Genomic DNA, 25840 nt, shown 5'->3' on the forward strand with positions numbered 1-25840 from the left:
ACATATGTCAAAAAACTATTCTGTGGTGAAACACTGTGATGAAACTATTGTAACCAAGTTTTCCTACTTTCTAATATCCTAAGCAAGAACCAAGATAGATTCATGTTTTATACTCTGTATTGAAGTGATTTTACTAATGGGAGGACCCAGTGTGTAGTGATATAAAAAACATTTCAATATGAAGGCATGAAATCTAGAGTTAGCTAGAAGGTCAGGCTTAAGATCCAGTGACGATGGTGTTGTGCCTATGGGGGAGGAATATTCACACAAGTCTGTCACAAATCCATATCCAATACTCATATGACAAATTACCAACCAGTGACAAGAGGCAGCACGAAAACACCGAATTGTTCTCCAAACGTACCTGGTCAGTGCTCTCTAATTTTTTGATAACTTCTCAAAGCTTTGATGATTTCTCAAAGCTAAGAAGACAGTAAGATCTAAAAAGAATCACTGTCATGACTAATGGCCATGTTAGATTCACACTATTAACACCATATATTACATTAGGCCTGGATGTAAGAATTTTCAATGAATATCTAATTAAGATGGCATTTTTTTTTTTTTTTTTTAAGATTTTATTTGAGGGAAGCCTGGGTGGCTCAGCAGTTTAGCACCACCTTCAGTCCGGGGGTGTGATCCTGGAGACCCAGGATCGAATCCCAAGTCAGGCTCCATGCACAGAGCCTGCTTCTCTTTCTGCCTGTGTCTCTGCCTCTCTCTCTCTCTCTCTCTCTCTCTCTCTCACGCTGTTTCTCATGAACAAATAAAATCTGAAAAAAATAATAAAGATTTTATTTGATAGAGTGAGAGAGAGAAAAAGAGAGAGAAAAAACAAGCAGGGGGAAGGGGCAGAAGGAGAGGGAGAAGCCAATTCCTTGCTGAGCAGGGAGCCTGAGGCGGGATTCAATCCTGGGACCTGGGATCATGACCTCAGCCGAAGGCAGATGTTTAACGACTGAACCACCCAGGTGCCCAATATGGCCATTCTTATAAGATAAAATAACAATACTACTCATTAGAACATCTGTGATACAATTTCTCAGAAACAATGTTAAAATCTCAATTCTCAGAAAAGCCATGAAAATGTCTCTAAATCAGTTATGGCAAAGTTTTGAAAAAGCAGTGAGGATTTAGTGCTTAACAAAATAAGAATGTTTACAAATAGTTGTGCAATGTGAATTAGACTGTTTAGAGAATGGAGAGAGTACTATTGAAATCAAAACTGATTATCTAAGTATATCTACATGTGCTGCCATTGTGGTCATGCTGGCATTTCTTCTCAGGGAAACTGCTCGCTCTACCATAAGACTGATTTTCTTTACAACTAAGTGACTGTGAGAACTGTCAAAGGGAAACAAAACTAACTATTAGGCATGCTAAAGCATTAACTGTACAACTCCTTTTAATGGTTTATCTAATTTCATAGTAATATTATGATGTAACCTGAACAGCGAGTTCTATTTCAGTTCAATTCCATAAATTTTTAAAGGCTGAGACTTCTATTCAGAGCTAAGTATGAAGACAAGGTCTTTAGAGAATCTCAATCTGGTGCCGGTAAACAGAAACGGAAACAATAGTAATACTATGTAACTTCCAACTAAAGATCATTTGTATTAAGTTAAAGAAAGCAGAGTTAATCTTCTGACAACAGTTAAAGCAAAGAGAACTCATCTCTCTTTTGAAGAAATAATTACTAGTCCACCGAGCATCTGAAGATATGAGAGTCTATACACATTAACTAATTTACACAATTTTGCAGTCAGTACATTTTCACTGCTTAAAGATTAAACAGTAGGTATCTGTTTAGAGAAGAAACACTCGATTAAAAGTTTGTTTTGAGGGCATCTGGGTGGCTCAGTGGTTGAGCGTCTGCCTTTGGCTCAGGGCATGATCCCAGGATCCTGGGATCCAGTCCCACATCAGGCTCCCTCCCTGCCTGCTTCTCCTGCCTGTGTCTCTGCCTCTCTGTGTGTCTCTCATGAATAAATAAATAAAATCTTTAAAAAAATAAAAGCTTGTTTTGAAATAGCCAACAAATTTGCAAAACATACAATCAAACAAAAAATTGTAAAAGTAATCTTAACAAACATAGCTAAAGACTGCGTGAAGTCATGTTATTTAACAATAATACAAAAGGAAATTAACTTATTTTTACTAAAGTGAACTTAAGTATTCCAATCATCATTTTTCTGGCACAATTATTGTTCCAGCACTATGTCTTCTATAAAAAGCATCTGTGTACCCATCTATCCCAGGTCTGTTTACTGCCAACTATAAGCATTCCCTATTCTTATTTTTCTACATCACTCTACTAAAAATATTATTCACACAATATATGCAAAATTGCATTCATATTGGTCCTGCAAACTCGTCCAAAGCACCCCTCCAATTCACAAGAGACTTCAGTCCTGGAGTTATGGGTGAGAAAAAGAGGTGGTACACCTAGCCTGTGGTGATTTCACATATACAGCAGACCCTTGAGCAACGGGGTTTGAATTGTACAGGTCCACTTATATGCAGATTTTTTTCAGTCCTTACTGTATTTACAGTGCCGTCCTGTCAATTTATTTTCTCTTCCACATGATTTTTCTTGACATTTTATTTGCTTTCGCTCACTTTATTATGAGAATGCAACATATGATACACTGTTAACACACAAAAATGCGTTAATCAACGGTTTATGTTATCGGTAAGGCTCTTGGTCAACAGGCTGTTAGCTAAGTTTCTGGAGAGTCAACAGTTACAGGGGATTAGGACTGCACGCTTCCAACCCCCTGTTGCTCAAGAGTCAACCACAGTTGTATGAACCCAGACACCTGCCCTGAACCACGTTTTTAACCTGCAGTAAATATGTGTCAAGTTGTCAAAGCGGCGGCACCAGTCCATACCCCAGTACCTGTAAAACCTAAGAGCCCGAGGTCTTGTTTTAATGTTTCATATTTAAAGATAACGTGTTCATCTTTTGTTAAAGATCTAAATTTGCCTGGTATTTCCAGGAAACCTGGGGAGGGAGGTGGTGGTGGAAAAAATACAAAGAGAAAAACCCACGCTCTGTGGCTGTGAGAAAACTAAACCACGTCTTGATGGTCAGAATCAGTCCTTTCACTCTTTCCCGAACATCCCTTCCTTTTTACTACTCCCCCGCCCCGCACCGCCCCCCACGCCCCGCCAGGCGTTTCAGCAAATCAGTGCTCGACACCAACCCCAGGTTCTTAAAAGGATCCACCGTCCACAAAGGAGAGGACCCCATAATCCGAGCCTATTACCCTCGTGATCTCTGGTGGTGGTTTCGCAGACACCTGTGAAAACGCCAAAGCCCGACGTTAGATTCCCCAAGGGCTCCTTTTTCTTTTTTCTGACCCGATTTCTCTTTTTTCTGGCCCTATTTTTTAGGTCGGACGACCCCAATCACACCCAAGTCCTCCTCGGCTTGGCACCCCCCACCCCCACCCCTGGGTCCGCCAGCCACCGCGTGAGCCGGCCGCGGTCCGGGCTGCTCCGCCCCCTCCCCCCCAAATCCCCGAGCATCCCTTCCTCCCGCCCCGCATTCCCGCGGGGCCCCGGGGTCGGCCTCGCCCCCTCCTCGGCTCCCCCGACCCTCCGAGCCCTCGCCGCTTCGGAGCCACCTGTCCCTCCGCCCTCGCCCCCCTCAGGCCCTCGGCCCCACAGCCCCCGCTTCCCGCAGGCTCCGTTCCGGGGCCGACCCTCCAGGCGGCCTCAGCCGTCCCCGCCCTCCGCAGCCCGGCTCCGCCGCTGCCTCCCGACACATCCCCGGCGGCGGGCGCCTCCCCAACTCCCCCTCGCCTCGGGCGCGGCTTCCGCTCACCTCCGCGGTCCCAGCCGGGCTCCCCCGACCCACCTCCGAGTCGGCGTCCGAGCCGCCGTCGGAGTCCCGGGCCCTCCGGGCCTCGCCGGAGTGCAGCGCCTGGAGCGGCGGAGGCGGAGCCCGGGGAGGCGAGCCGGAGTGCAGGCGGGGGCGGTGGCGGCTGCGCGCGGGCATCGCCTCGGCCGGTCTCCGCCGCGCCCGCGGCCGCCCGAAGCCGAACCGGAACTGCTTCGGGAGGCGGGGCCGCGCGGCCGAGGGGCGGAGCCCTACGGGGCGGGGCGGGGCCCAAACCGGAAGGGTCGCCGCATTCGAGACCCGCGAGCCGAGGAAAGCCGCAGCGAGGCGGCGCGAGAGCGCATGCGCCGGGCCCACAGCCCAAGAGCGAGCGCACCGGGGGCGGGTGCAGGCGGAGGAGGCCCGCAGGACTGCGTAGGGAGTCGGGGGCGGGAGGAGGTGCCCGGTTCCTTTGGAGGGAGCCAGCCTCTCTGCAAGAGCCAGCATCCAACGATCATTGTTACATTCCTTGTTCCTCCACCGTCCGACGGTGCTTCCTTCAAATCCTGTATGAACATCTATCTCACTTAATCCTTGTGCCACATCTGCAGGGTATTCTAACACAGGAGGGCCGAGACACCTGCCAGACGTACCGCAGTTAACACGTCCCAGACTCCGTATTCGTACTTAGGAACCTGTGCTCTTTTCTCACTCCCACTATTGGAAAGTCCCCAACCAGCCCTAGAATTGGCATAAACCAAATCCAAAACCACCTGCGACCTGGGCTCCAAGCCTTCCTTGACCTGCTTCCCCATCAAGTGCAGAGCAGGCTTCATTGGCTCTGATGGGGGTGGAGACAGGTCCCAGGATAGACAGGAGGCCATACATTCCCCACGGGATCCCCTGGTGTATCCTTTACCCTCAAGCTGGACTCCAGACCAGGAGCAGCTGGGAGCCTTCCCTTTGCAGCTCGTACACCTTGCATCCCATCAGGGCCTTTGCAAAGTCACCTGAGAGTAGGCAAGTCATCTTCCCTCCTGTGCGGATAACTGGCTCTGACAGGTCAGATAAAGACCTTTCTCGGTGTCTGTTGTGGGGACAAAAGGCCTTAGAAGCAGAGCAATCTCCCTACCCCCCCCCCAAAAAAAATGTTTCTCTCGACAGTTTTCTGGCTTTTCAGAAAGTCTAGGGCAACATTCACTTCCCTTCTCCCCACTTCAATAGACAATGGCCCATTTCAGCCTTCTTTTTTGAGAAATCAGCTGTTTTCATTATTGAACCACTATTCAAGCAGTCCCCCACAAACTCCGTGGGCACCCTTGAGATGAGGTCTTCCTTGCCTCCTCTCTATATTTCTCTAACGTTACAATGCAGGAAACTCCTCCGCCCCAGCCACAGAATCCAGAGGCACGGCTCCCACCCAGTTTGTGGCTCATCCAGAGCTGCAGAGTTTTTTATCATTCATTGTTGGAATCATCCACCCCCTCTCCACCCTGGATCTCCATTGTAGCTCAGTCCTAAGAACTCAATAGCCTAGGGACGTCTGAATGGCTCAATGGTTGAACATCTCCCTTTGCCTCAGGGTGTGATCCTGGAGACCTGGGATTGAGTCCCATGTCGGGCTCCCTGCATGGAGCCTGCTTCTCCCTCTCCCTCTACCTCTGTCTTTGCCTATCTCTCTCTGTCTCTCTCTCTCTCTGTCTCTCATGAATAAATAAATAACATATTAAAAAAAAAAAAAAACTAAATAGCCTAACACAGGGCCCTAAGCCTATTAGTTGAACAAACGTTTCTTAGGCATCCATCATGTTAGACCCAGAACATCCTTTGTTTCACTTAATCCTCATAATTCTTTGAGGTCAGTGTAATTATCCTTACTTTACAAATGAAGAAACTGAGGTAGAAAGGTAAAGCAACTTGCAGAGATATGACCAATTCTGTGTCGTCACGGAGTTTGGGGTTGGGTGGTGACTTGGGGAGAAAAATGTCCTATTCTTTCTGGAGGCCTCTGTGACCTGCTGAGTCACTTGCTTCTACCCCACCTGTCCCTGCCAATCTCCGGGAAGGAGAAATGACACTGGAGACGCAGAGAGGAGTGACCCGCAGAATCGGAGGAGTGGGTGGGCTGGCCCATGGCTGAAGCCTCAGTCCCAGAGCTGAGGGGAGATGCCGAAGCCACGCCTTGCCCCAGCGTTCTGGAACTGGAGGAGCTCCTGAGGGCAGGGAAGGTTTCTTGCAGCCACGTGGACGAAGTCTGGCCCAATCTTTACATAGGAGATGCGTGAGTGGTAGCTGGTCAAAGGGGTGTGGGGAAGGGGACAAGGAGAGACAGTTCTTGGGTTCTTTCCAGAGATGGGAACAGGGTGGGACTGGGAGAAATAGTTGTGCTCTGCACATCCCAGGGCCAGGGACTTCCTGCAGGATCCCTGGTGTGCTGGGGACAGTGCAGTGATCAGGTGTGATCACCAGGAGGCAGGGCTTTTGCCAGCCCTGGATGGGTGGTGCACCCAGAGGATCGTGGCGTCTTGGGCTTTATCCAGGACAAAGGGCGAGTCTGGGATATGGTACTCTCAGGTATGACATGGGATGGACAGGGAGCTCCCCTCCCTGGTCCCAGCCTCCCTCCTCTGGGCACAGAGTGGGTGAGAAAGGTGAATCAGGGAAGGTGTCACCATTAAACATTCGCAAACTAGAAGCAGGTATGTGGTCGTGGCCAGTAGAGGCCAGATGTGGGTGGGAAGGCATGAGGCAGGAAAGGAGGGGCAGCTGGATTCCAGGGCTGAAGCAATTCTTTCCTTCCTGTCTTGGCCAAGGCAGGAGCAGATAGCCTCAGGAAGCAAAGAGGGTCTAAAGATAACTCCCTTTACCACCAACTCTTCTACAGGAAAGCTCTGAGGGTGGGGCCTACTGGGTTCCTGTGGCTCCCTGTGGACCTTTATGGCTCTGTCCCTCTGAAGCAGAGGACCAGACAAAAACCTCCTTCCTGGACCCCACGGTTCAGCCAGCACACAGCCCTATTCCTCCCCTTCCTAGGGCCACGGCAAATAACCGCTTTGAGCTATGGAAGCTGGGCATTACCCACGTGCTGAACGCAGCCCATGGGGGACTCTACTGTCAGGGCGGCCCTGACTTCTACGGCAGCAGCGTGAGCTACCTGGGGGTACCAGCCCACGACCTCCCCAATTTCGACATCAGTGCCTACTTCTCCTCAGCAGCCGACTTCATCCACCGTGCCCTCAGCACACCTGGGGGTAGGACTTGGGTCTGAACCCATATCCCCTCCTTCTCACTCATGGGGGGCAATGCCCAGTTTCCCCTCAAATACCAGTGCCCTCCCATCTCTAGTTTTTAAAAAGCCTTCCGGTTTTAAAAAATTCAGTGCTTCAGCAGCGATTTATCCAACCTTGTTGCTTCACAGACAGGAAAGTGGAGGCCTAGACTACAAAGTCATGTCATGAGTTAGGAGCAGTCCTGGGACTGGAAGAAGCCAAGCCTCCCAAACAGCAAAAACAGTTCTTTCTCTCCATGATTCAGCCTTGAGAAATTACCATTTAGTAACTAGATATCTGGTTCCCCCACAAAGCATTTTCGAATGGAAAACAAAACCAAAAAACTTCTACTACTAAGGGTATAACGAAGCAGCCTGGCGGAGCTAGAGTCCCTGCTTTGCGTTCATCATGGGTGAGAGCCGTGCCCCTTGTGTCCTGACCCTGGGTTAGCCAGTGTCCCTCTCTGGACTTTAGTTTCTCACCTATGTGACAGGAAAGATAAGACTATGCGTCCCAGCACTTTTTAACATTCAGAGTGCTTTGACATTCATTTGTTCATCATCCATTCATTTACCAGCTGTTTATTACCTTTTCGGTGCCAGGCGCTGGGCTAGATACTGAATCCACACTCAGACAAGGCAGGGTCCCTGCTTTCATGGAGCTTTCCACTATATGTTTTGTGGAAAGACAGTCAAAATTATGAGTACTCTTCATATGAATGGGTAAATTTCAAAAGATAGAGGAGAACGGGAGCAGGACAAGAATGCTCAATCCAGAGGACCTGGCAAATGAGGGGCCTACCCTCTAACAACAGTATTCACTAGGCCATATGCAAAAAAAATTAGCTGCTCTGTGATTCAAGTGATACCATGAGTGGTCAGGAAAGACTGTACAAGGAAACCATGTCTTAGCTGAAACCTGAAAGATGAGTAATAGACATTAGTCAGACCAAGAGCAGGAGACTTTTTATAGGTAGTTGCAATAGCATGTGCTAAGGCTGGAGGCCAGAGACCAGGAAAGCTTTAAGGAACTGAAAGTGACCCAGGGTTCCTTGGGCTAAAGGTCAGGGTGAGGCAGCCTGAGATGAAGCTGTAGGGTCAGCAGGGGCCAGCCCATGGAGGGTCTTGTAAGCCACATTGAGGAGTTTGCACCCTATCTTAAGAGTAGGTTAAAGAGGTGTTGGTATACCCATTTGACAGATCAGGAAACTGAGACCGGTAAAGGCTGAACAGCTTGCCCAGGATTCAGAGTTATACCCAAGGCAGAGTAGGGAAAGGCACTTGGGTCCCTACCTCCACCCCTGGGTACCAACAGGTGGGAAAGGGTCTTTCACCGGGATGTCTTCCTCAGCCAAGGTCCTGGTGCACTGTGTGGTAGGGGTGAGCCGGTCTGCCACACTGGTCCTGGCCTATCTCATGCTGCACCAGCAGCTGTCCCTGCGCCAGGCAGTGATCACCGTGAGGCAACACCGATGGGTCTTCCCCAACCGAGGCTTCCTCCACCAGCTCTGCCAGCTGGACCAGCAGCTGCGGGGTGCAGGCCGGAGCTGAGGGGCCAGGTGAGGGCTGGGCAGGGCATGGGGAGGGGAAGGCCAATGAGGGCTGGCAGGGGATGTGGAACGGGACTAGTCTGGAGGTGGGTTGTCAGGGTTTTGTGTGGCCAGGAGTGAGGATTGAAAAGGGGGCCTGGCTCCCTCCTCAAGCTGCTGGGCTCACTGGCCAACTCAAGGCCTCATCAGGGCCTGGTTGAGGCAACCTTCCAGAAGGACCCCCTCTCCCGGGCCCATCCGTATTCTTCAGCCCCCCCGCAAAGGATGGAAAGGCCAGGGAGTTAAAGGGTAGAAAGCAGAAAATGGAAGAGGTGAGACCTTCTTACCTGGTCGTGACACGGCCCTGCCCTGCTTCCTTGGCCAGAAGCCTGTGCGGGCTCACCTGAACCCTGCCAAGCAGTAGCACAGTCAGTTCTGACACCTGTGGGCTGTCTGACCTTCCCAGGCCTCTGCACACCCTCCCCTCAGGTCCAGACCCCCAACTGCAGCTCTGCAGGGAAAGTGTGGCTTGAGCTGTCACTCTCAGCTTGGTTGTTTTCAGGTCAGCCCTGCCTCACCCTTCTCACGATGGGGAAGGAGATTGGGAGGGCTCCTGCTACCAGCCACAGCCTCCTCACAGGAGCTCGGCCCTGTCATCACGCCATTCCATTCTCTGCCTTGGACCCTGCCCCCCACTCTCTACCCCCCCACCCCCCCACCCCCGCCGCCCCCTCTCTGGGTCAGTCCCATCTCAGAGATGCGCAGAAGGCGAGCCTCCCTAACCTCGCCCCGCCCCCCTCTGGTCTGGAGATCCCTGGAGGACATAGAGGTCTTCCTGAAGTCAATCCAGCTCCTTTCTGCTCCCATGTACCTCTGCCCTGCTGCTCTGTGAGCATTTGTCCCTTAAGGAACAAATCCTTAATACCTCCCCCCCGAGGCCTCCCCATTCCTGCTGGAGGCCCCAGTGTCCCCAGCTGCCTACTAGGAGGAGTTGGGCTCCCCCAGCAAAAACCCTGCTTCTCGGGCTTCCAGACCACAAATGGCCACCAAGTGCTGCTTCAGTTTCTTTGGCAACAGCCCTGTGTTTTCCTCCAGCTTAGCTGGGAGGAGACAGGGTGTTGCTTCCTGTGGTCAAGTGGCTGTGCAGGTACCAGCATCGTGAGGGAGCTGCAGTGTCCACTGCTCTTCTCCTACCGCGCCCAGGCTGGGTCTCTTCCTGCCTGTCTCCACCAGCCTGCCTTCCTCACATTCACCTCCCCCTTGAGGACCATTAGCCGGGGGATGTGGGGTGTGGGGGTGTGGGGGGGTAAGCCCAGAGCTGCTTTCCATGGCCCCTAGCCCACCTCCGGCTCCCACCCATGCTCCTCCTTCCCACACCTATCCTCAGAGACTAGGGGGTGTGCCCACCACCCACCGGCTCCCAGGGTCTGAAAGCCAGAGGTGGGTGACTGGCCTAGGCTCACTGGAGAGTTGGGAAAGTGGCAGCTGTCTCCCGCCAGGAGCCTCCCAGGGTGTGGATTAAATTCCCCCCTGCCCAGCCCCCACCAAAAGCTGGTTTTGTCCCTGAATCCCTGGCCAGGCCACCAAGGGGGAGCACTTTAGTAACTCGGACCCCTTCCTGATGCTCTCTGGAGGGTGAGCGCCTTGGGGATGGGGATTAGGGCAAGAAGGAGAGCTGGGCTTAGAGTTCAGGGGTGAGTGCACTGGAAGAAAATCAGGGTTATAGCTGGGTTGGGGATTAGGCCGAGGGCTGGGCTGGGTGGAAAACTTGTGGGGAGCTCTTCGGGTATGGGGAGCCGAGAGGGAGACAGGAGTGGCATGGTCCCGTCCTGCTCTCTCCTCTAAACAGGTTTTAGGAACCAAGTAGAACAGCAGATCTCTGATGATGCCCAGTTGCCCCACTTCCTTGGCCTGGAGCGCTTAAATACCCTGACCTCCGGCCTCAGCATCTTTCTCATCAGGCAGCTGGCTTGGGAGAAATCTGTCGGGCTTACAGCATTGCACAATTCCTGGAGGTGCCATCCACCAAGCAGCCTATGCGACCGGAGCCCCCAGGAGTTATGCAGTGTGCCGCCCATGGGGCCATACATAGCAGCCCTGGGGACTCTGAAGGATGAGAGGGCCGTGGGCAGAGGCCAATTCTTTCCATGAGCCCTGGGCCCCAAACCTGCCTTACCTCTCAGCACCCATACCCAATTGAACTTCCCCAGAGGGTTCAAGGCAGAGGCAGGTTCAGGTGGCAGTTCTTGCCCCTGCCCTGACAAGTCCCAGCTGACCTGGGCCTCAGTTTGCCAGCCTGTAACAGGGAGCTCATCTCTCCCCCAGAGCTGGTCCTTCCTCCCCACCACGGCACTGGCCCTGCTGGTGCTGCTGGAAGCTCTGGCCCCGGTGGACACCAAGAAGATGGTAAGAACCCAGTGTGCGGTTCGCTCTAGAGCCTGCTACTCCGTCTGCTTCCTCCTGCTGCCTGCACTCCCTGCCGGCTACTGTCTTCGGTTCCCACAGGTGGGAACAGGTTGCCTTCTCGGCCAGTCCCTAAAGCCCCTCAGCCAGGGACTCCGAGGACCCCGAGGTGTGAGGATGGGAGGAGCACAGGAGGGGATTCTAAGTGTCCATGATAGACCTTGGCCACAGCTGCCTCCACCCAGGGCTCTCCCCAGGGCTCAGGGAGCCCCAGCAGGGGCTGAGCCCTGGCTCCCAGGAGCTCAGTCTTCAGACCCCGTGTAGGTATGGCTGCAGGTGTGCATATGCCTGTGTGTGTCAGTCCTCTGGGAGTGTGAGTGAGGAAGAGCACCGAAGTACATGAGTGCATGAGGAGGGTCTCTGGAGAGCAAGAGGGGTTCTTAACAGCCCCAAGTCCAAGGTCCCTAACTGACCACAGCGGTCTTGGGAGGTGCCTAAAAGAGGTCTTGCTGGCCTCAAGGGACAGGGATGTCTGGGCTAGGAATGCCTTCTGGGGGAGGGAGGAGCCTGGCAGAGGGCCAGTGGCTTCTGGACACGCAGCTCTGACTGGAGCCAGGGCAGGTCTAAAGGCCTGCTCTGAACCGTACCTATACCTTTGTCAGCGTACCCACACTGTCCTCAGCCTGAGTCTTCTAGATCTGAATCCTAGTCCTATAATTCTCAGCTCTCAACTAAGCTCCCCTGGACCTGGGCGCCGATGTTGGCATTGCTGCCAGTTTGTGTGTGGCTTTGGCTAGTCTCTTCTCTGTCCTCCTCCATGGATGATCCTTCCAGCTCTAGCCTCTGGCCCATGCTTTGCACCACTCTTGAAGGCCAAGGGAGCTTTTAAAATGGCTTATGGGATCCTCCTCCTCCCTGCCCCACAATCAACATATGCACAGACCACAAGCAGACCCCTGCGGGCTGCCTCCCCTCCCAGCAAGGCCAGGTGCCTGGCTGGGCTTGGCACTGACCATGCCAGGGACCAGTGGGTGAGTTGGGAGTGTCAGAGGGAGGCCAGAAGAGGGGAGCAGCACATCATGTTTTATAATTAAACTCAAATCAAAAAATAGAAACAGCATCAAGTGTGCAGAGACCGGGAGCTGGAAGCCGGCAGTACAAAGTGCCTGTCAGAGAAGACCACAGCCTGGGCCATATACCCCCACAGGTGGGTGCATGCCCCTGTTTCGGGGGGGGGGGGTGGGGGTGGCCACAGAGCATGCTGGGTCATGAGGGCCAGGGCGCCTGGGCCTCTGTGTGGTGTGGAGGGATTGGGTTAGATTGGATGACAGACTGGGTTAGAGACAGTCGAGTCAGAAAGATGTGGTCTTGAATCCTGGGTCCCAGGCTTATTGGCTGTGTGACCCTGAAATATTGTTTAATCCCTCTGGGCCTCAGTTTCCTCATCTGTGAAATGGGGATGATAATATATTATCTGCTTCATTAAGGGTACTGTGAGGATCCAGGGAGAAAATGTAGGCATTTGGCTCTGTCTGGTACATAGTACATCCTTAGTAAGTGGAGAATATAATAATTATTATTGCTGGACAGAGAAAGAACCCTCAAGAAACAGAGAGATAGCGACTAAGCGTCACTGTCCTGTGGGGCGGTTCCCCTCCACAGGATATGGCTGAGGCTTGGAAGGATATGAGTAACAGTAATAGTAATGGTAATAATAGTAAGATGTGCCATTTTGGGGGCATCTACCCTAAGACAGACCCTGTGGAACATGCCTTATGTTTAGTTTCTCCTGAAATTCTCACAGCAGTGCCATGAAGAAAGTGGCTCAGAGGAGTCCACACAAATACCAGCCCGGAGAACTCTGCCCAGGCCCATCCTCCTCCAAGGCCTGCATGCTGAGGGCGGCGGAGCCCCACCGGCAGCTCGTCAGGGGCTGCCCACCTGCCCCTGCCCCAAGTTCCCCAGGCCCCTCACTCGTCCTGTCCCGAGATCTCTGGCCTCAAAGGTCCTGTGGCCACTGTCCCTTCAGGGCTGCTGGGGAGGAGGAGGGGGAAGCAGAGAGACTGGGTAGGAGGGAAGGCCAGGGGGAACCTCTGGAGCTTCAGCTCAGGAGAGGACAGCAGCTGCCCCCTTGCCCGGAGGAGCCCGGGCCCTGGCCTGAGGCCGCAGGCCTGCGGGCGATGTGTGGAGGGTCGTGGAGGAGCCTGAGCTCCTGGGAGAGGCTGCGGAGAGCCACGTGGAGAGGACGAGGGACGCAGAACAAGTGCCCAAACTTGTAAACAGCAGCAGCGCGACAGCAGAACCGCTGCGGCCTACGGCCTACGGAAGCAGCTGTTGGGCTTCGGGGAGACGTAGGAAGGCAGCAGCATGAGGGCCAGAGCGACTGAGGAGCCAGGCCCTGCCCAACAAATGTCAGGCCCACGCTTCACTCTGGTGGCCCAGGAGATGCGGGGGGAGGAGTCAGGCCGCCGAAACCAGGGTGCATCGGAGCTTGAAGGAGGCGGCCTTGGGCAGGGGGCTGCTCCCCCACAAGGGCTAGAGCAGACAGGTGTGGGGGTACCTCTGCGAACATCAGGTGTGAGGCTCTAGGTGGGACCAGACAAGCAGTGCCCCTAAGTCCAAGGAAAACGCCCTGTTCTCCAGACGTGGACCTGAGGCCCCTCCGAGGTTGAAACTGTGGCCTAGCAGCCCTGCCCCCTGCCCCCAGGGCGGTTTCCTCCTCTTCCCGGGAGCTGGTTGGGACCAGCTCTGTCCCAGCCAGACCCTGGCTCCCCAGCCCCGGCACAGCTGGGCTGCAATGTGCCCACGGGCCACAGGGTGGCGGCCGTACCCCACGCCAAGCTCAGAGGCCGGGTGGGCCTGCCTGGCTTCCCGGGGCTCCATTTCCACCACCTGCGCTCACTCAGCTCCAGCTTTTGGCTCCAGACCAGCGTGGCTGTTGGACAAGCCTGGGGCTTTCCTCACCCCGACACACTACGCTGCTCCCTACCCTGTAGTTTTTTTTTTTTTTTAAGATTTTATTTATTTATTCATAGAGATGCAGAGAGAGAGAGAGAGAGAGAGAGAGAGAGAGAGAGGCAGAGACACAGGCAGAGGGAGAAGCAGGCTCCATGCAGGGAGCCTGACGTGGGACTCGATCCTGGGTCTCCAGATCACGCCCTGGGCTGCAGGCGGCGCTAAACCGCTGTGCCACCGGGGCTGCCCCCTACCCTGTAGTTACCACAAATCCAGCCACTGCTCTCATTCTCAGGTCAGACCCCCCCCACCCCCCCACCCACCAGGAGCAAAGACTTGCTGGAAGCCACAGAATGAGTTAGGGCCACGCTGTCCGCCCTGCCTCCCTCCCTTCCTCTGAAGTTCTCTTTCCACCACTTCAAGTAGCCTCCCGTGTCCACGGGGAGTTCCAGGGCCAAGAGTCTTTCATCCCAAAGAGATGCCAAGCCGAGATGGCCTGGGGGTTTGGAAGGACTGCCCTTGAGTCCACAGCGGCCAGGGTGGCTCTCACACCCCACCCCCACCAGCTCCAAGGAGAAGACCTGGAATTCTAGCCACTTCACAGCGTTTGTGTTCTGGGCGGAACCTGGCCAGGGCAGGTTCCGCTCATGTGCTGAGTCCTGTCCCAGTACCCACTCCCCCATTCCCAGCCCCAGGTCATGCCCTAGGTAGGTGGCAGGCCACTCAGCCTGCCTTGACAGGTCACAGTGGGGGATGAAGGGGAAAGCCGGGCCTTCACTTCCACCCTGCCCGCCGGCTGCCCACTGGGTGAGCTTGGCCAAGCCGGTGGCCTCCTGGGTGCCCATTTCTCTTCCTGGTCCTGCCACTGCATACCAAAGAGAAAAGATGTTTTTTCCAGTTTGTACCTTCCCTAGTTACTGGTTGAGGGGGCCAGGGACAATGAGCCAAGAGAGGAACTCCTTCCCAGCCCAGCACCAGACGCAGGTTCTGGTGCCACTGACATCCCAGCTCTGCAGGGTCCCGAATACTCTCAGACAGCTGTCTCCTGACACAACCCACCCCACCTGGGTGAGGTCTGACCTGCAGCACTGGCCTGAATCATGGGGGTAAGGAGGCAAATCCCAGGGCCTAGAGGTAGATGTGTGTTAGCAATCCCAGGCTCCCCTGTAGAGACAAGATGGACCAGTGACCACTCTCTGGAGTCCCCAGAGGTGGTAACTGGAAGGCTTAGAGGGAGAACCGAAGGAGCACAGCTGGATTGAAAGCCCAGCCTTGCTCCCTATGAGCCATTCAGCTTTGGGCATCACTTAAAACATCTGACTTGACCTTTAGCTTCTTCCTCTCTGAAATAGGGACCTGCCCCGAGGGAGGCCTCAGGCCCTTAAGAGGCATCAGCTTACTTCATATGGAGATGCTAACAAATGCCATTTCATGGTTCAGGGCCCCTCATTCCTGAGATGGGCTCTGGGCATCAAGCATCTGAAACTGGGAGGACATAGGGACCTGGGGACCAGCCCTGGAAGTAGCAGGGGAGGGAGCTTGAGATGAACTGCCAGGTCACGGGGGCCTTCCTAAGTGCACTCTGAGGGCCTCAGCCATCTGAGGTCCCCATCCCTACAAAGTCTCAAGCACCAGTGACAAGAGGGGGGCTATGTGCTGACTAGTTGCTACAGACAGAGTACTCCAAGGGCCCCTTGGCCAAAGCTCCCAACATCGGGGCCCTTGGAAAGGGCAGGGGAGAACTTCCCAGCTCCACAGCAGTGACAAAGGATTGATTCCCCTGTTCCCCCGGGAAAAGGATCTAGGCCTCAGCGCCAGCTGAGCTGGTTAATAACCTCATCCAAAATAGCTGCGGCCTTTCCTGTAGCATCCCACTGGCACGTGGGCGCTGCACCATGCCTGGGCCTCCCCAGCAGCTGGACCCACCCGCAGGGATCCTGCCCCCAACCACCACAGTGTCCACTCTGTTTCAGGATGGACTCGCTGCAGAAGCAGGACCTCCGGAGGCCCAAGATCCATGGGGCAGCCCGGGTACCCCAGTACCAGCCGCCCACGCTGGCCTACCTCCAGCGCTTGCTGTGGGTCCGTCGGGCTCCCATGCTGAGCCACGTCAATGAAGTCTGGCCCAACCTCTTCCTAGGAGATGCGTAAGTACCACCGACATTGAGAGGTGGAGGGAACAGAAGGGGAGCTTCTCCCGGAGTCCTCCAGAGGCTGTCCACCATCTCTTTCCACACATTCCTATCCTTGTATATTATGATTAGTTTTAACTGTGGAAGGAGAACACACATGAGACAAGCAGACACAGCACATATGAGCAGTTTCACCATCCAGGTCAAGAGACAGGACATTACTTATGCCCCAGAAGTAACTGGATCCTTCTCAACATAACCCCTTTCCCTGTAGAGAACTACTAAGTGTTGAAATAATCATCTCCTTGCTTTTCTTTATAATTTTAACATCTGTGTACCTAACAATGTAGTTAGTTTTGCCTGTCTTTTGAAGTTACATGAATGCAATCATATTGTGTGCATTTTGTGTCTAAATCATTTAGTCAATATTGTGCTCAATAATTTGCTCAGATTCATCCATGTTCTATGCAGCTGCAGCTCACTCATTTTTCACTGCTGTATACTATTCATTTGTATAAATATACCATAGTTTATCCATTCCATTGATTATGGACATCTGAGTTGTTTTCACTTTTTGGCTATGATGAACAGTGATCCTAGGAATTAGTCCATGGAACAGCCACACAAGTTTCTCTAGGGTGTGCAATTATTTAAAAAGTAGAATTGTGAGTCATTTTCCCAAAAGTTTTCCTCAAATTTGAAACATATGGATCAATTTTATGTGAATTTTAGAAATTTTCCTTAATATTTAGAAAATAGGGTCCAATATCTTGTTAACAGTATGGCAAATTTGCTATCCCCCATCAGATAACCAGTAATAAAATCCTTGTTGATTTTTAAAAAATGCATACACACATAAATGTCTTTTCACATTTTTTTAAACAAAAATGATACCTTCTAGTCCCATTTCATAATCTACTTTATGTAGAAAGCTTTTTTTTTTTTAAGTTTTTAAAATGGAACCATAACATCTTTTGAAAAAATTTGTAAACCGTGTTCGGTATTGTATCCTGCATTTTTCATAGGTTCTCAATACAGCACAGACACCTTTCCTTGTTTACCTGCAACAGCAAACGTTTTAGGGGTTGCATAGTATTTCATTTAGCTATACCATACTCAGTCTCCTATTATAAGATATTTAGTGATTTTTTTTCCCAATTTCTTCCCAATTTCCTTCAATTCTATCTTGAATATCATTAGATCCGGTTTATAAATGTGTGTGGGCACATTTTGAATTTTTTTTTTAAGTTCCTAGAAGGAGACTTGCTGAGGCAAAGTATGTATGTGTTTTGCATATTTTTAAGACTTTTGATGCATGTGGTCTGAGTGAAAAGGAGTTTTGAACTCCAACTAGAGGAGCCTCTTCTCTGAGGCCTATTCATTCTTGCCAGTCTCACGCTTGGAGGGGAGTGGCAAAGGAGGGAAAGCCATAAGTTCCAGGCCAGCCAGAGGTGACCCCATGAGACCTGCCCTACCTCTCAGCTCCCCGTGCCTTTCCTCCAGGTACACAGCCCGGGACAAGAGCAAGCTGACCCAGCTGGGCATCACCCATGTTGTGAATGTGGCTGCAGGCAAGTTTCAAGTGGACACAGGTGCCAAGTTTTACCGTGGAATGCCCTTGGAGTACTATGGCATTGAGGCTGATGACAACCCCTTCTTTGACCTCAGTGTCTACTTTCTACCCATTGCTCGATACATCCGAACTGCCCTCAGTGTTCCCCAAGGTGAGCTGCTGGGGAAGGCACTGGGGCGGGGACGTGGGATCTGGGACACCTTTTCCAGTAGCACTGGTGGGTCGGGTGTCCAGAGCTACGATCCTCTTCAACAACCTTCCCACCCCATAGAGCAAATAGCGACTACCATTTAGTGAGCGTCCCCTTCAAAGGACCAGCAATCACAGACGTAGCTAAGGTCCGGTGTGGTGGTCTGTGTAACCATATCCCTCAGTAAGTGGTGTGGGGCAGAAGGTAAGGACCTTCTAAGATGAGGCCTTGGCAGAGGGCTGCAGGGACAGGGGAAGGTGCAGGACTGGGGGGAAAGGAGGCAGGTGAATGCCCCCTATGCTGTGCCACAAGCCCAGGGGACTCCAGAAATACTGTACTCCTCCCACCCTGGCAGAGTCGCAGAGGATGCCAGAGGAAGCATCTTGAACCCAGAGAAAGGAATCCCAACTGTTAACCTTAGCTGGGCCACTAATTTGCTGGGTGGCCTTGAGCCAGTCCCTTTGCCTCTCTGGGTCTCAGCTGCCCCATCTGACCATGAGAACAGTGTCAGTATTCCAGGGTGCTGTGACAGGTGGGCTGAAGGATGGCCAGGAGGAGCCCCAATTCCCAGTGGGGTGGTCAGGGCGAGGGCAGGTAGCTGACACTAGACTGGGTCTTCCCACAGGCCGTGTGCTGGTACACTGTGCTATGGGGGTGAGCCGCTCTGCTACAGTTGTCCTGGCTTTCCTCATGATCTGCGAGAACATGACACTGGTGGAGGCCATCCAGACAGTGCAGGCCCACCGTGATATTTGCCCCAACTCGGGCTTCCTCCGGCAGCTCCAGGTTCTGGACAACCGACTGGGGCGGGAGACGGGGCGGCTCTGACTTGGTGAGGAGCCGGGAGCCCTGACCCCCTCTGGCTCGCATGGCCCAACCCAACCAGCCCGGCCCTGGGGACAGCAGCCTCTGCTGTTTCCAGTGACCTTGAGGTATAAATAGCAGGTGGGGGCTTAGCTGAGGCAGAAGCAGGGAGAACTGAGTGGTGACCTTTAGCAGGTGGATTTCCCTGACCCAATCCAGAGATTCTTTATACAAAAGAGAGTTCAGTCTGTCTCTATAATAAAAGGTTCATCATGATGAAGACAGGAGATCTTCTGGTGGTTTGTGGAGTGGTGTCTTACTCTCATAATAGTCGTGAGGGGCCAGAAGGCTTGCCAGCTCTGAGTCAGCATGACGGCAGCCTGCAGAAAGAGTCCGAGTCCATGTCAAGTCTCTGTGAGGACACAGGGCAAGTGAGGATCAATTAGCGGTATCGGTCTCTGGTACAAAAGGGAGGAGAGAGGGGACAAGTGCTGAGAATCAGCTGGCCTTCTTCTCGCCTTGTCCTCCCTCATACCATCATCCAAGAGCTAGGTCATCTGAATCAAGACCGATGTTCAATGCATCAGCATCCTCTCCATGCCCACCCTAGCAAAAAGCGATCGTCAAAACTTGCTGTGCAAGTAGCATCTCTTGAATCTTTTCATTTATGCTGTTCTTCCAGAAGGACTGACTAAAACGAGAGGCGGCTGGAAAACACAAGCATTAACCAAGAGGATAGGGATCTGGGGAGGAGACAGCCCAGAAATCCCAGGCAAAGGATGGTTATATGATGGAATGAAACATTTCGTTCTGAATTTCTTCGTATATGTGCCCGAAGAAAGCAATTGCAAAAAGCCCCCTAGATCCCTCACCTGGAACAAAGTATTATGAGAAGTAAATGGGCTGCCCGTGGGGGCACCTGGGTGCTGAGCGTCTGCCTTCGGCTCAGGTCATGATCCCAGGGTCCTGGGATGGAGCCCTGCATTGGGCTCCCTGCTCAGTGGGGAGTCTGCTTCTTCCTTTCCCTCTGTCCCTCCCCCTGACTGTGCTTGCTCTCTCTCTCTATGTCAAATGGACAGATAAAATCTTAAAAAAAAAACAACAACCCACATATATACATACATGCAGAAACAGGCTGGCCTTCCTTCAGCTTCTCAGCTGCTCCTATGTAGTGCTTACCTCTTCCAGCCCTTTACACCTCAACGTTTCTCAGGGTTCTGGCCACTGCCTCTTCTCCCCTGCAGAGTCCCCACCCTGCCGGGGGGGGGGGGTCCCCTTGCCCCCGGAGCCTCAGTTCACATCTCTGGGCTGATGACTCCTAGAACCCCGTGGCGGCCAGTTCCCTCCCCTGTGCTTTGACCCTCTGTAATCCCACTGCCCACCTCTATCTGACTCCTGCACTTGAATTTCCAACTCAGCTGCACTTTTCATCAGTCCCGCCGCACCGGCTGAGTTCTCCCTACTTCTTCATTTTAGTGAAGAGCTCTGACAGCCACTGTGACTCACGTCAGTGACAGCTGTCACCTTGGGCTTCCACTTCTCAATTAGTCCCTTGATTTGCTCACTTAGCTTCATCTTTGTTGTGAGTACCCAACTTCGAGGCACCCTCACTTCTCCCCTGGATCCTGGATCATCAAGAGCAGCCCACTGTTGGTCTCTGGGCTCCCAGCCTTGCCCATCCAGTCTCCACATGCACATCTTACTAAAATGGAAATCCAATCATGTCACTCTCTGCTTACAACCCCCTAAGGACAAACACCTTGAGAAAGTATAAAGATGCTTCATTATCTGAAAATCTGCTTGTATCTCTAGCCTTATCTCTTGTAATTCTGTTCCCACACACGCTGTGTAATTAAGAAATGCTAAATGCTCTTGCAGTTTCCAGAATGCACCACATTCTCTTACCTCTGGTACTTTGCACATGCTTCTGATTGTACCAACTGAATGCGCTGCCCTCACTCATTTTTACCAGAGTCTCTCTCTGTCTCTCTGTCTCTGTGTCTCTGAAATCTCAGTTTAGCTGTTACTTCTGGGAAGCCCTCCTGGACCCTCCAAACCTGAGAGAGGTGTTCCTCCTCAGGCTACCAAAATGTCCATCTACCAAAATGTCCATCTACCTGACAGAGTGATGTCACCTATCACTCTGAATCATAATTTGCTGGTGCCTCATCATTCTCTTTCAACTGGCTGTCTCTGATCAGGCCTCCCATGGTTTCAAGGTCCCCATGGCTCCCACACTCTAGCTATGATCGTGCCCTCAGGTGGAGCTCTGTGGTTGTACGGACCACAACTACAGGTTGGCACCACTGCCACTAGGCCTTCTCTACAGAGGACTCCGGGGGAGTGCATCCCAGCTGGCCCTGGGAGTGGCCTGCCTCTGGAGGGTGCTTCCTCTTTCCCTAGCTCCACCTGCATGCTCACCATGTGGGCACCCTGACACCCTCTTCCCAGCACATCTCATTCTTCTTTGGCCACCTTTGATGCTTCCTCCTCACTCCCCACCAACGCTCTCTGGGGCCAGCTCTGCCTTCTGGGCAGAGGGGTCCTTGCCCTTCTCTGCCATCTGGTCTATTTTCAGAGGGCAAGTGCTTTTCCTTTGCATGAATCAAAAAAAGGAACCCCCATTGGAGCAAATCAGCCTTTCAGGCTTAATCACTCCTGGGCTTGGTTGAGGAAAAGATGTCTCTTCCTCACAAGCAGATGTAGCTCCAATCGGGGTGCCCATCTGAGTGAGCTGAGCACAGGGTGTGTTTTAGCCTCATTCTTCCTCCTGGAATTCATAAACTACACAAACATATGCCTTCTTATCTAATATGTCGGGATTAACATCCCAGTTTTATAATTGAACAACTCAAGGTTCAGAGAAGATAAAACGAGGCTGGAATGTCACCTCAGGGATGTAGGATCTCTGGACTCTGGCCTCAAAAGGCAGGTGCTCCCTAGCCAGCTCCCTGGTCTCCTCCCTCCAGCACTTGGTCCTAATCCCAGCTGGTTGCTGGCTACCTACAGTGTTCTCTGTGCCTCTTCCAAAGGGTAAACATATGTCCTAGCTGGAGGATTGCAGAAGGGCTCCTGCTGCGGTGCCTAACCAGGCAGGGCCCCTCTCTCATCTGGGGATGGAAAACTGTTCTCAATTCATCCTCAGGTTAGTGGCACCTTTTCCCAGTGCCACTGGGAAAAACTGTTCTCAATTCATCCTCAGTTAGTGGCACTAGCTTTTCCCAGACAAAGCTAGTCCCTGCTAAGCAGACCAGCCTGCCCACCCCCAATTCCAATGGATACCCCCTCTGCCTGACAACTCAGCCCTTGTTGCTATTTCTTGCTCATGCATCGTCAGCAGGACCCAAAATAGTGGTTCCAGAAGTCAATCTCTAAATCAACATCCAGGCCTATGTGTGTGGGCAGCCTGTCTCCACTAGCTGGGCTACAGTGCCAGAATCTAGGACAGAGCCACACCCTGGGGCTTGAGTTTCAGTAGGTCACCTTCTCAGAGCTCTGAGGTTCGGGCTCAGAATCTGGGGCTGTAGGGAGAAGAGAGAGGGAAGCCCTGAGAAGGCACAGGGTAGGAAGGCTTTGGCCAAAGGTCCCCCAGAGCATCTGAGGAAACCGAGGTTGAGCTTGAGACTGGCATCCCCATCAGGAAGACTTCCTGCCTGCCATGCTTGCCCTGGGAAGTCTGTGATGATGTGTGTGCTCCCCTTCTTCTCTAGAGTGGTCTCACGAAAGAAGTGGGGATGGTGTTAAGAGCATGACTTTGGAGCCAGACTACCTGGATTCAAATCTTACCTCTGCCCTTTACCTGAGGTGTGTGACCTCGGTTAATCTCCCTACAACTCAGTTTCCTCATCTGTAACATGAGAGTAATGGTAGCCCAACATAGAGGATTTTTTTTTCAACATAGAGGATTGATGTAATGATTACATGGGCAATAGAAGAGGGGCTTTGTGCAACATGTGGAATGCTCCCCAAAATGAGGACTGTGATTATTATCACAGGACATAGTACGTGGGCCCCCGACATTGTCTGCTGCACAGAGCCCCATCTTGGACTAAAAGGTTGCTGTGCTCTGAGTGTTGAACAGATGATTAAAAATTAGCTGACCTAAATGCAACATAGCATTTTGGATTAGATTCTGGAACAGAAGAAGGATGTTAAGTAGAAAAACTGGCGCAATCTGAAAAAAGTTTGTGGGTTAGTCAATAATGTGACACTAATTTTAATTTCTTTGATAAATAAACCATGATTATGTAAGAGACTAATGTTAGAGGAAGCAGGGTGGTGGGTATACAAGAAATGTCTCTATTATCTTTATAACTCTGTAAATGTAAAATTATTTCAAAATAAAGGGTTAAAAAAACTTGCTGACAATTAAGTGCTGCTTTGTATATGCCAAGGGCTATGCTAAGTGCTTTAGATACATCATTTCCCCCCTAGTTTTATTTCTTTAGAAAAAAACACAAATCAAACATAGCAAAATGTTATGAGTTGTGGGAATATAGGTGCTTATTATGCCTATTTTTTAATATTCTTTTTCTTAAAAAGATGTATTTATTTCTTTTAGAGAGAGTGTGCATGAGAACAGGGCAGAGGGGTAGAGAGAGAGGGAGAGAAAGAATTTCAAGTGGACTCCCTGCTGAGCAAGAGCCTGACACAGGACTCTATCTTTCGACTCTGAGATCATGACCTGAGCAGAAACCAAGAGTTGGACGCTCAAATGCCTGAGCCTCCCAGGTGCCCCTTCTTAAAATGTTTCCTAATTTTAAAAAATGTATATTTATTTATTTGAGACAGCACAAGCAAGGGGTGTGCAGGGTTAGGAGGGGCAGAGGGAGAAGCAGACTCCCCGCTGAGCAGGGAGCCTGATGCAGGGGTTGATCCCAGGATCCTGGGATCGGGACCTGAGGCAAAGGCAGACAGTCAACCAACTGAGTCACCAAGGTGCTCCTAACATATTTCCTAATTAAAAAAACCGAAAATAGGGGCACCTGGTTGGCTCAGCCAGTTAAGCATCTGCCTTTGGCTCAGGTCCTGATCTCAGGGGCCTGGGATAAAGCCACATGTTGGGTTTCCTGCTTGGTGGGGTGTCTGCTTCTCCCTCTCCCTCTGCGCTTCTACCTCCCGCTGCTTGTGCTCTTGCTCTCTCTCTCTCAAGTAAGTAAGTAAGTGGGATCCCTGGGTGGCGCAGCGGGTTGGTGCCTGCCTTTGGCCCAGGGCGTGATCCTGGAGACCCGGGATCGAGTCCCACATCAGGCTCCCGGTGCATGGAGCCTGCTTCTGTCTCTGCCTCTCTCTCTGTGTGACTATCATAAATAAATAAAAATTAAAAAAAAAAGTAAGTAAATAAAAAAATAAAATCTTTATTTTTTAAATTTTTATTTATTTTATGATAGTCACAGAGAGAGAGAGAGAGAGGGGCAGAGACACAGGCAGAGGGAGAAGCAGGCTCCATGCACCGGGAGCCCGATGTGGGACTCGATCCTGGGTCTCCAGGATCGCGCCCTGGGCCAAAGGCAGGCACCAACCCGCTGCACCACCCAGGGATCCCCTAAATAAAATCTTTAAAAAAATAAATTAAAAATCAAAACTAATTTGATTACCATTTAAAATTAGAAATGTCCTATTCTATATATTTAGGTTTTGAAACCTGTATCAAATGGATTTAAGGAAGTATTCTGAATGTAAATCATACCATTTTTATTGGCTTCAGGCCTAAAACACAGCAAATTCACACATTATCCTTTTAAAAATTTCAAGAGGCTTTATTATGGATAATTTTGTTTTACGAAAAGAAAAAGGTAATGATGACCCAGTTTATAGTGTATAGTGTTTAGATGAAATAACTGTGATCAAAGAGGCCCTAAGCCACTATTAAGTCAAACTATAGATTATTTCATCCCATCCTCACAACCCTATGGGATAGGTTCCTAACATCACCCCGACTTTAGAGATGAGAACACAGCTGTAGAGAGGTTAGGCCAAAGAGTCCCTAAACCCTAACTGAGAGCTTATTATGTACCAGTGAACTAGTTAAGGTAGGCTAATGGCTCTGACAAGCAATCCTAGGTTGGTGGGGGCATGGAGGGTAGAAGGAGCAAGCATGAAGGATGGAGAGGTCAGAAGTATTATGTCCCCTCTGGTTACATGGGCAGAACTCAGTCACATGGCCACACGCAACTACGAGGGAGGCTGGGAAATGTAGTCCACCAGAGTGCCCAAGAAACCGAGGATACTGCAGATCCTGGTGATCACGAATACAGCAGTTATTGGTGAGACATATGTCATTGTTTAAGTCTCATAGCCCATAAGAGGTCGATGCTATTGCATTATTCTCATCTTACAGTTGTGAAAACTGAGGCTGAAAGGGTTTAAGTAAGCTTTCTCAAGGTGGCTTAGCCAGTAGTGGTACAATCATAATACACTTCCTGAACCTTCTTCATTCTGGGTTGGCCTCGGTGACTTGCTTGGCAATAGAATTTGGAGCAGACATGGTATTCTATGACTTCTGAAGCTGGGTCTGAAGATGCCTTATAACTTTTCCCTGGGTCTCTGGGAACACTCTGGGAGCCCTGAGCCCCCATACAAGAAGCCACACAGCCCTAAGACCACCATGCTAGAGAGGCTGTGTGTAGACAAACTGATCAATTCAGTCTCAGCTGAATTGAGCCTTCCAGCTTCTTTCCAAGGTGCTACTTAAATGAATCCATGTTGGACTCTCCAGACCAACATGTCTGGTAGCTAATACCCCTACCATGGAGTGACCTCCATCAATGCCACATGGAAAAGAAGAATAGTCCATCTGAGCCTGCCTGAATTAAGGATCCATAAAATCCTGTGCTAGAAGAAAATGTCTCTTGTTTTAAGTCACTGCATTTTGGGGTAGTCCATTATGTATGAATACAAACCCAGCACAGCAGCAGGTTCAGCTCTGACCAAAAGCCCTGGCTTTTCAATACCCGATTCGCCTCTGGAGGAATGGAGGAATGAGGGAAGGACAGAGCAGCCACATCCATCCACTCCACTGCTGACAGAGCACAAGAAGATGGGCTCCCACATTTCAGAGGAATACGGAGGGCAACAGGGCCCTGGCTTCTCTCTGCTCAGAGCCCCCACTCAAGATTGGAAGATAGTTAGGGGCTCTAGGGGGATACTGGTGGCAAAGGCCT

The 25840-nt window shown here is 51.4% G+C and overlaps 3 protein-coding genes across 6 annotated transcripts in view; 2 read left to right on the plus strand and 1 right to left on the minus strand.

Moving 5' to 3' along the window:
• Positions 1 to 4040, minus strand: part of SAMD8 (sterile alpha motif domain containing 8) — a 50353-nt gene extending 46313 nt beyond the window's left edge. The window contains exon 1 of one of the 2 annotated variants that reach the window (XM_041749218.1): positions 3863 to 4040. In XM_041749218.1, the coding sequence (XP_041605152.1) occupies positions 3863 to 4003 (141 nt within the window). In that variant the 5' untranslated portion in view covers positions 4004 to 4040. Of the gene's footprint in view, positions 1 to 3829 lie in introns of both variants that reach the window. The other variant, XM_041749217.1, reaches the window with a different exon arrangement.
• Positions 4041 to 5955: 1915 nt separating this feature from the next.
• On the plus strand, positions 5956 to 7091 carry LOC121487010 (dual specificity protein phosphatase 13-like). Its single transcript, XM_041748489.1, has 2 exons — positions 5956 to 6104; positions 6857 to 7091. The coding sequence occupies exons 1-2, from the start codon at positions 5956 to 5958 to the stop codon at positions 7089 to 7091; spliced, it is 384 nt and encodes a 127-aa protein (XP_041604423.1).
• Positions 6937 to 23026, plus strand: LOC121488207 (dual specificity protein phosphatase 13). 3 transcript variants are annotated; one of them, XM_041750600.1, is made up of 7 exons: positions 6937 to 7074; positions 8443 to 8650; positions 10946 to 11125; positions 12136 to 12230; positions 15952 to 16125; positions 17614 to 17834; positions 18499 to 23026. In XM_041750600.1, exons 2-7 carry the CDS (start codon positions 8564 to 8566, stop codon positions 18699 to 18701), a joined length of 960 nt encoding a protein of 319 aa, XP_041606534.1. In that variant the 5' UTR covers positions 6937 to 7074; positions 8443 to 8563; the 3' UTR covers positions 18702 to 23026. The 3 variants fall into 3 exon arrangements, with proteins under 3 accessions (XP_041606534.1, XP_041606536.1, XP_041606535.1); XM_041750602.1 differs by having other exon boundaries at positions 10946 to 11026; XM_041750601.1 differs by having other exon boundaries at positions 6942 to 7074; positions 8470 to 8650.
• The last annotated feature ends 2814 nt before the right edge of the window (positions 23027 to 25840 follow it).

Source organism: Vulpes lagopus, chromosome 3, assembly GCF_018345385.1.
Source record: "Vulpes lagopus strain Blue_001 chromosome 3, ASM1834538v1, whole genome shotgun sequence".
NCBI classification, from domain to species: Eukaryota; Metazoa; Chordata; class Mammalia; order Carnivora; family Canidae; genus Vulpes; species Vulpes lagopus.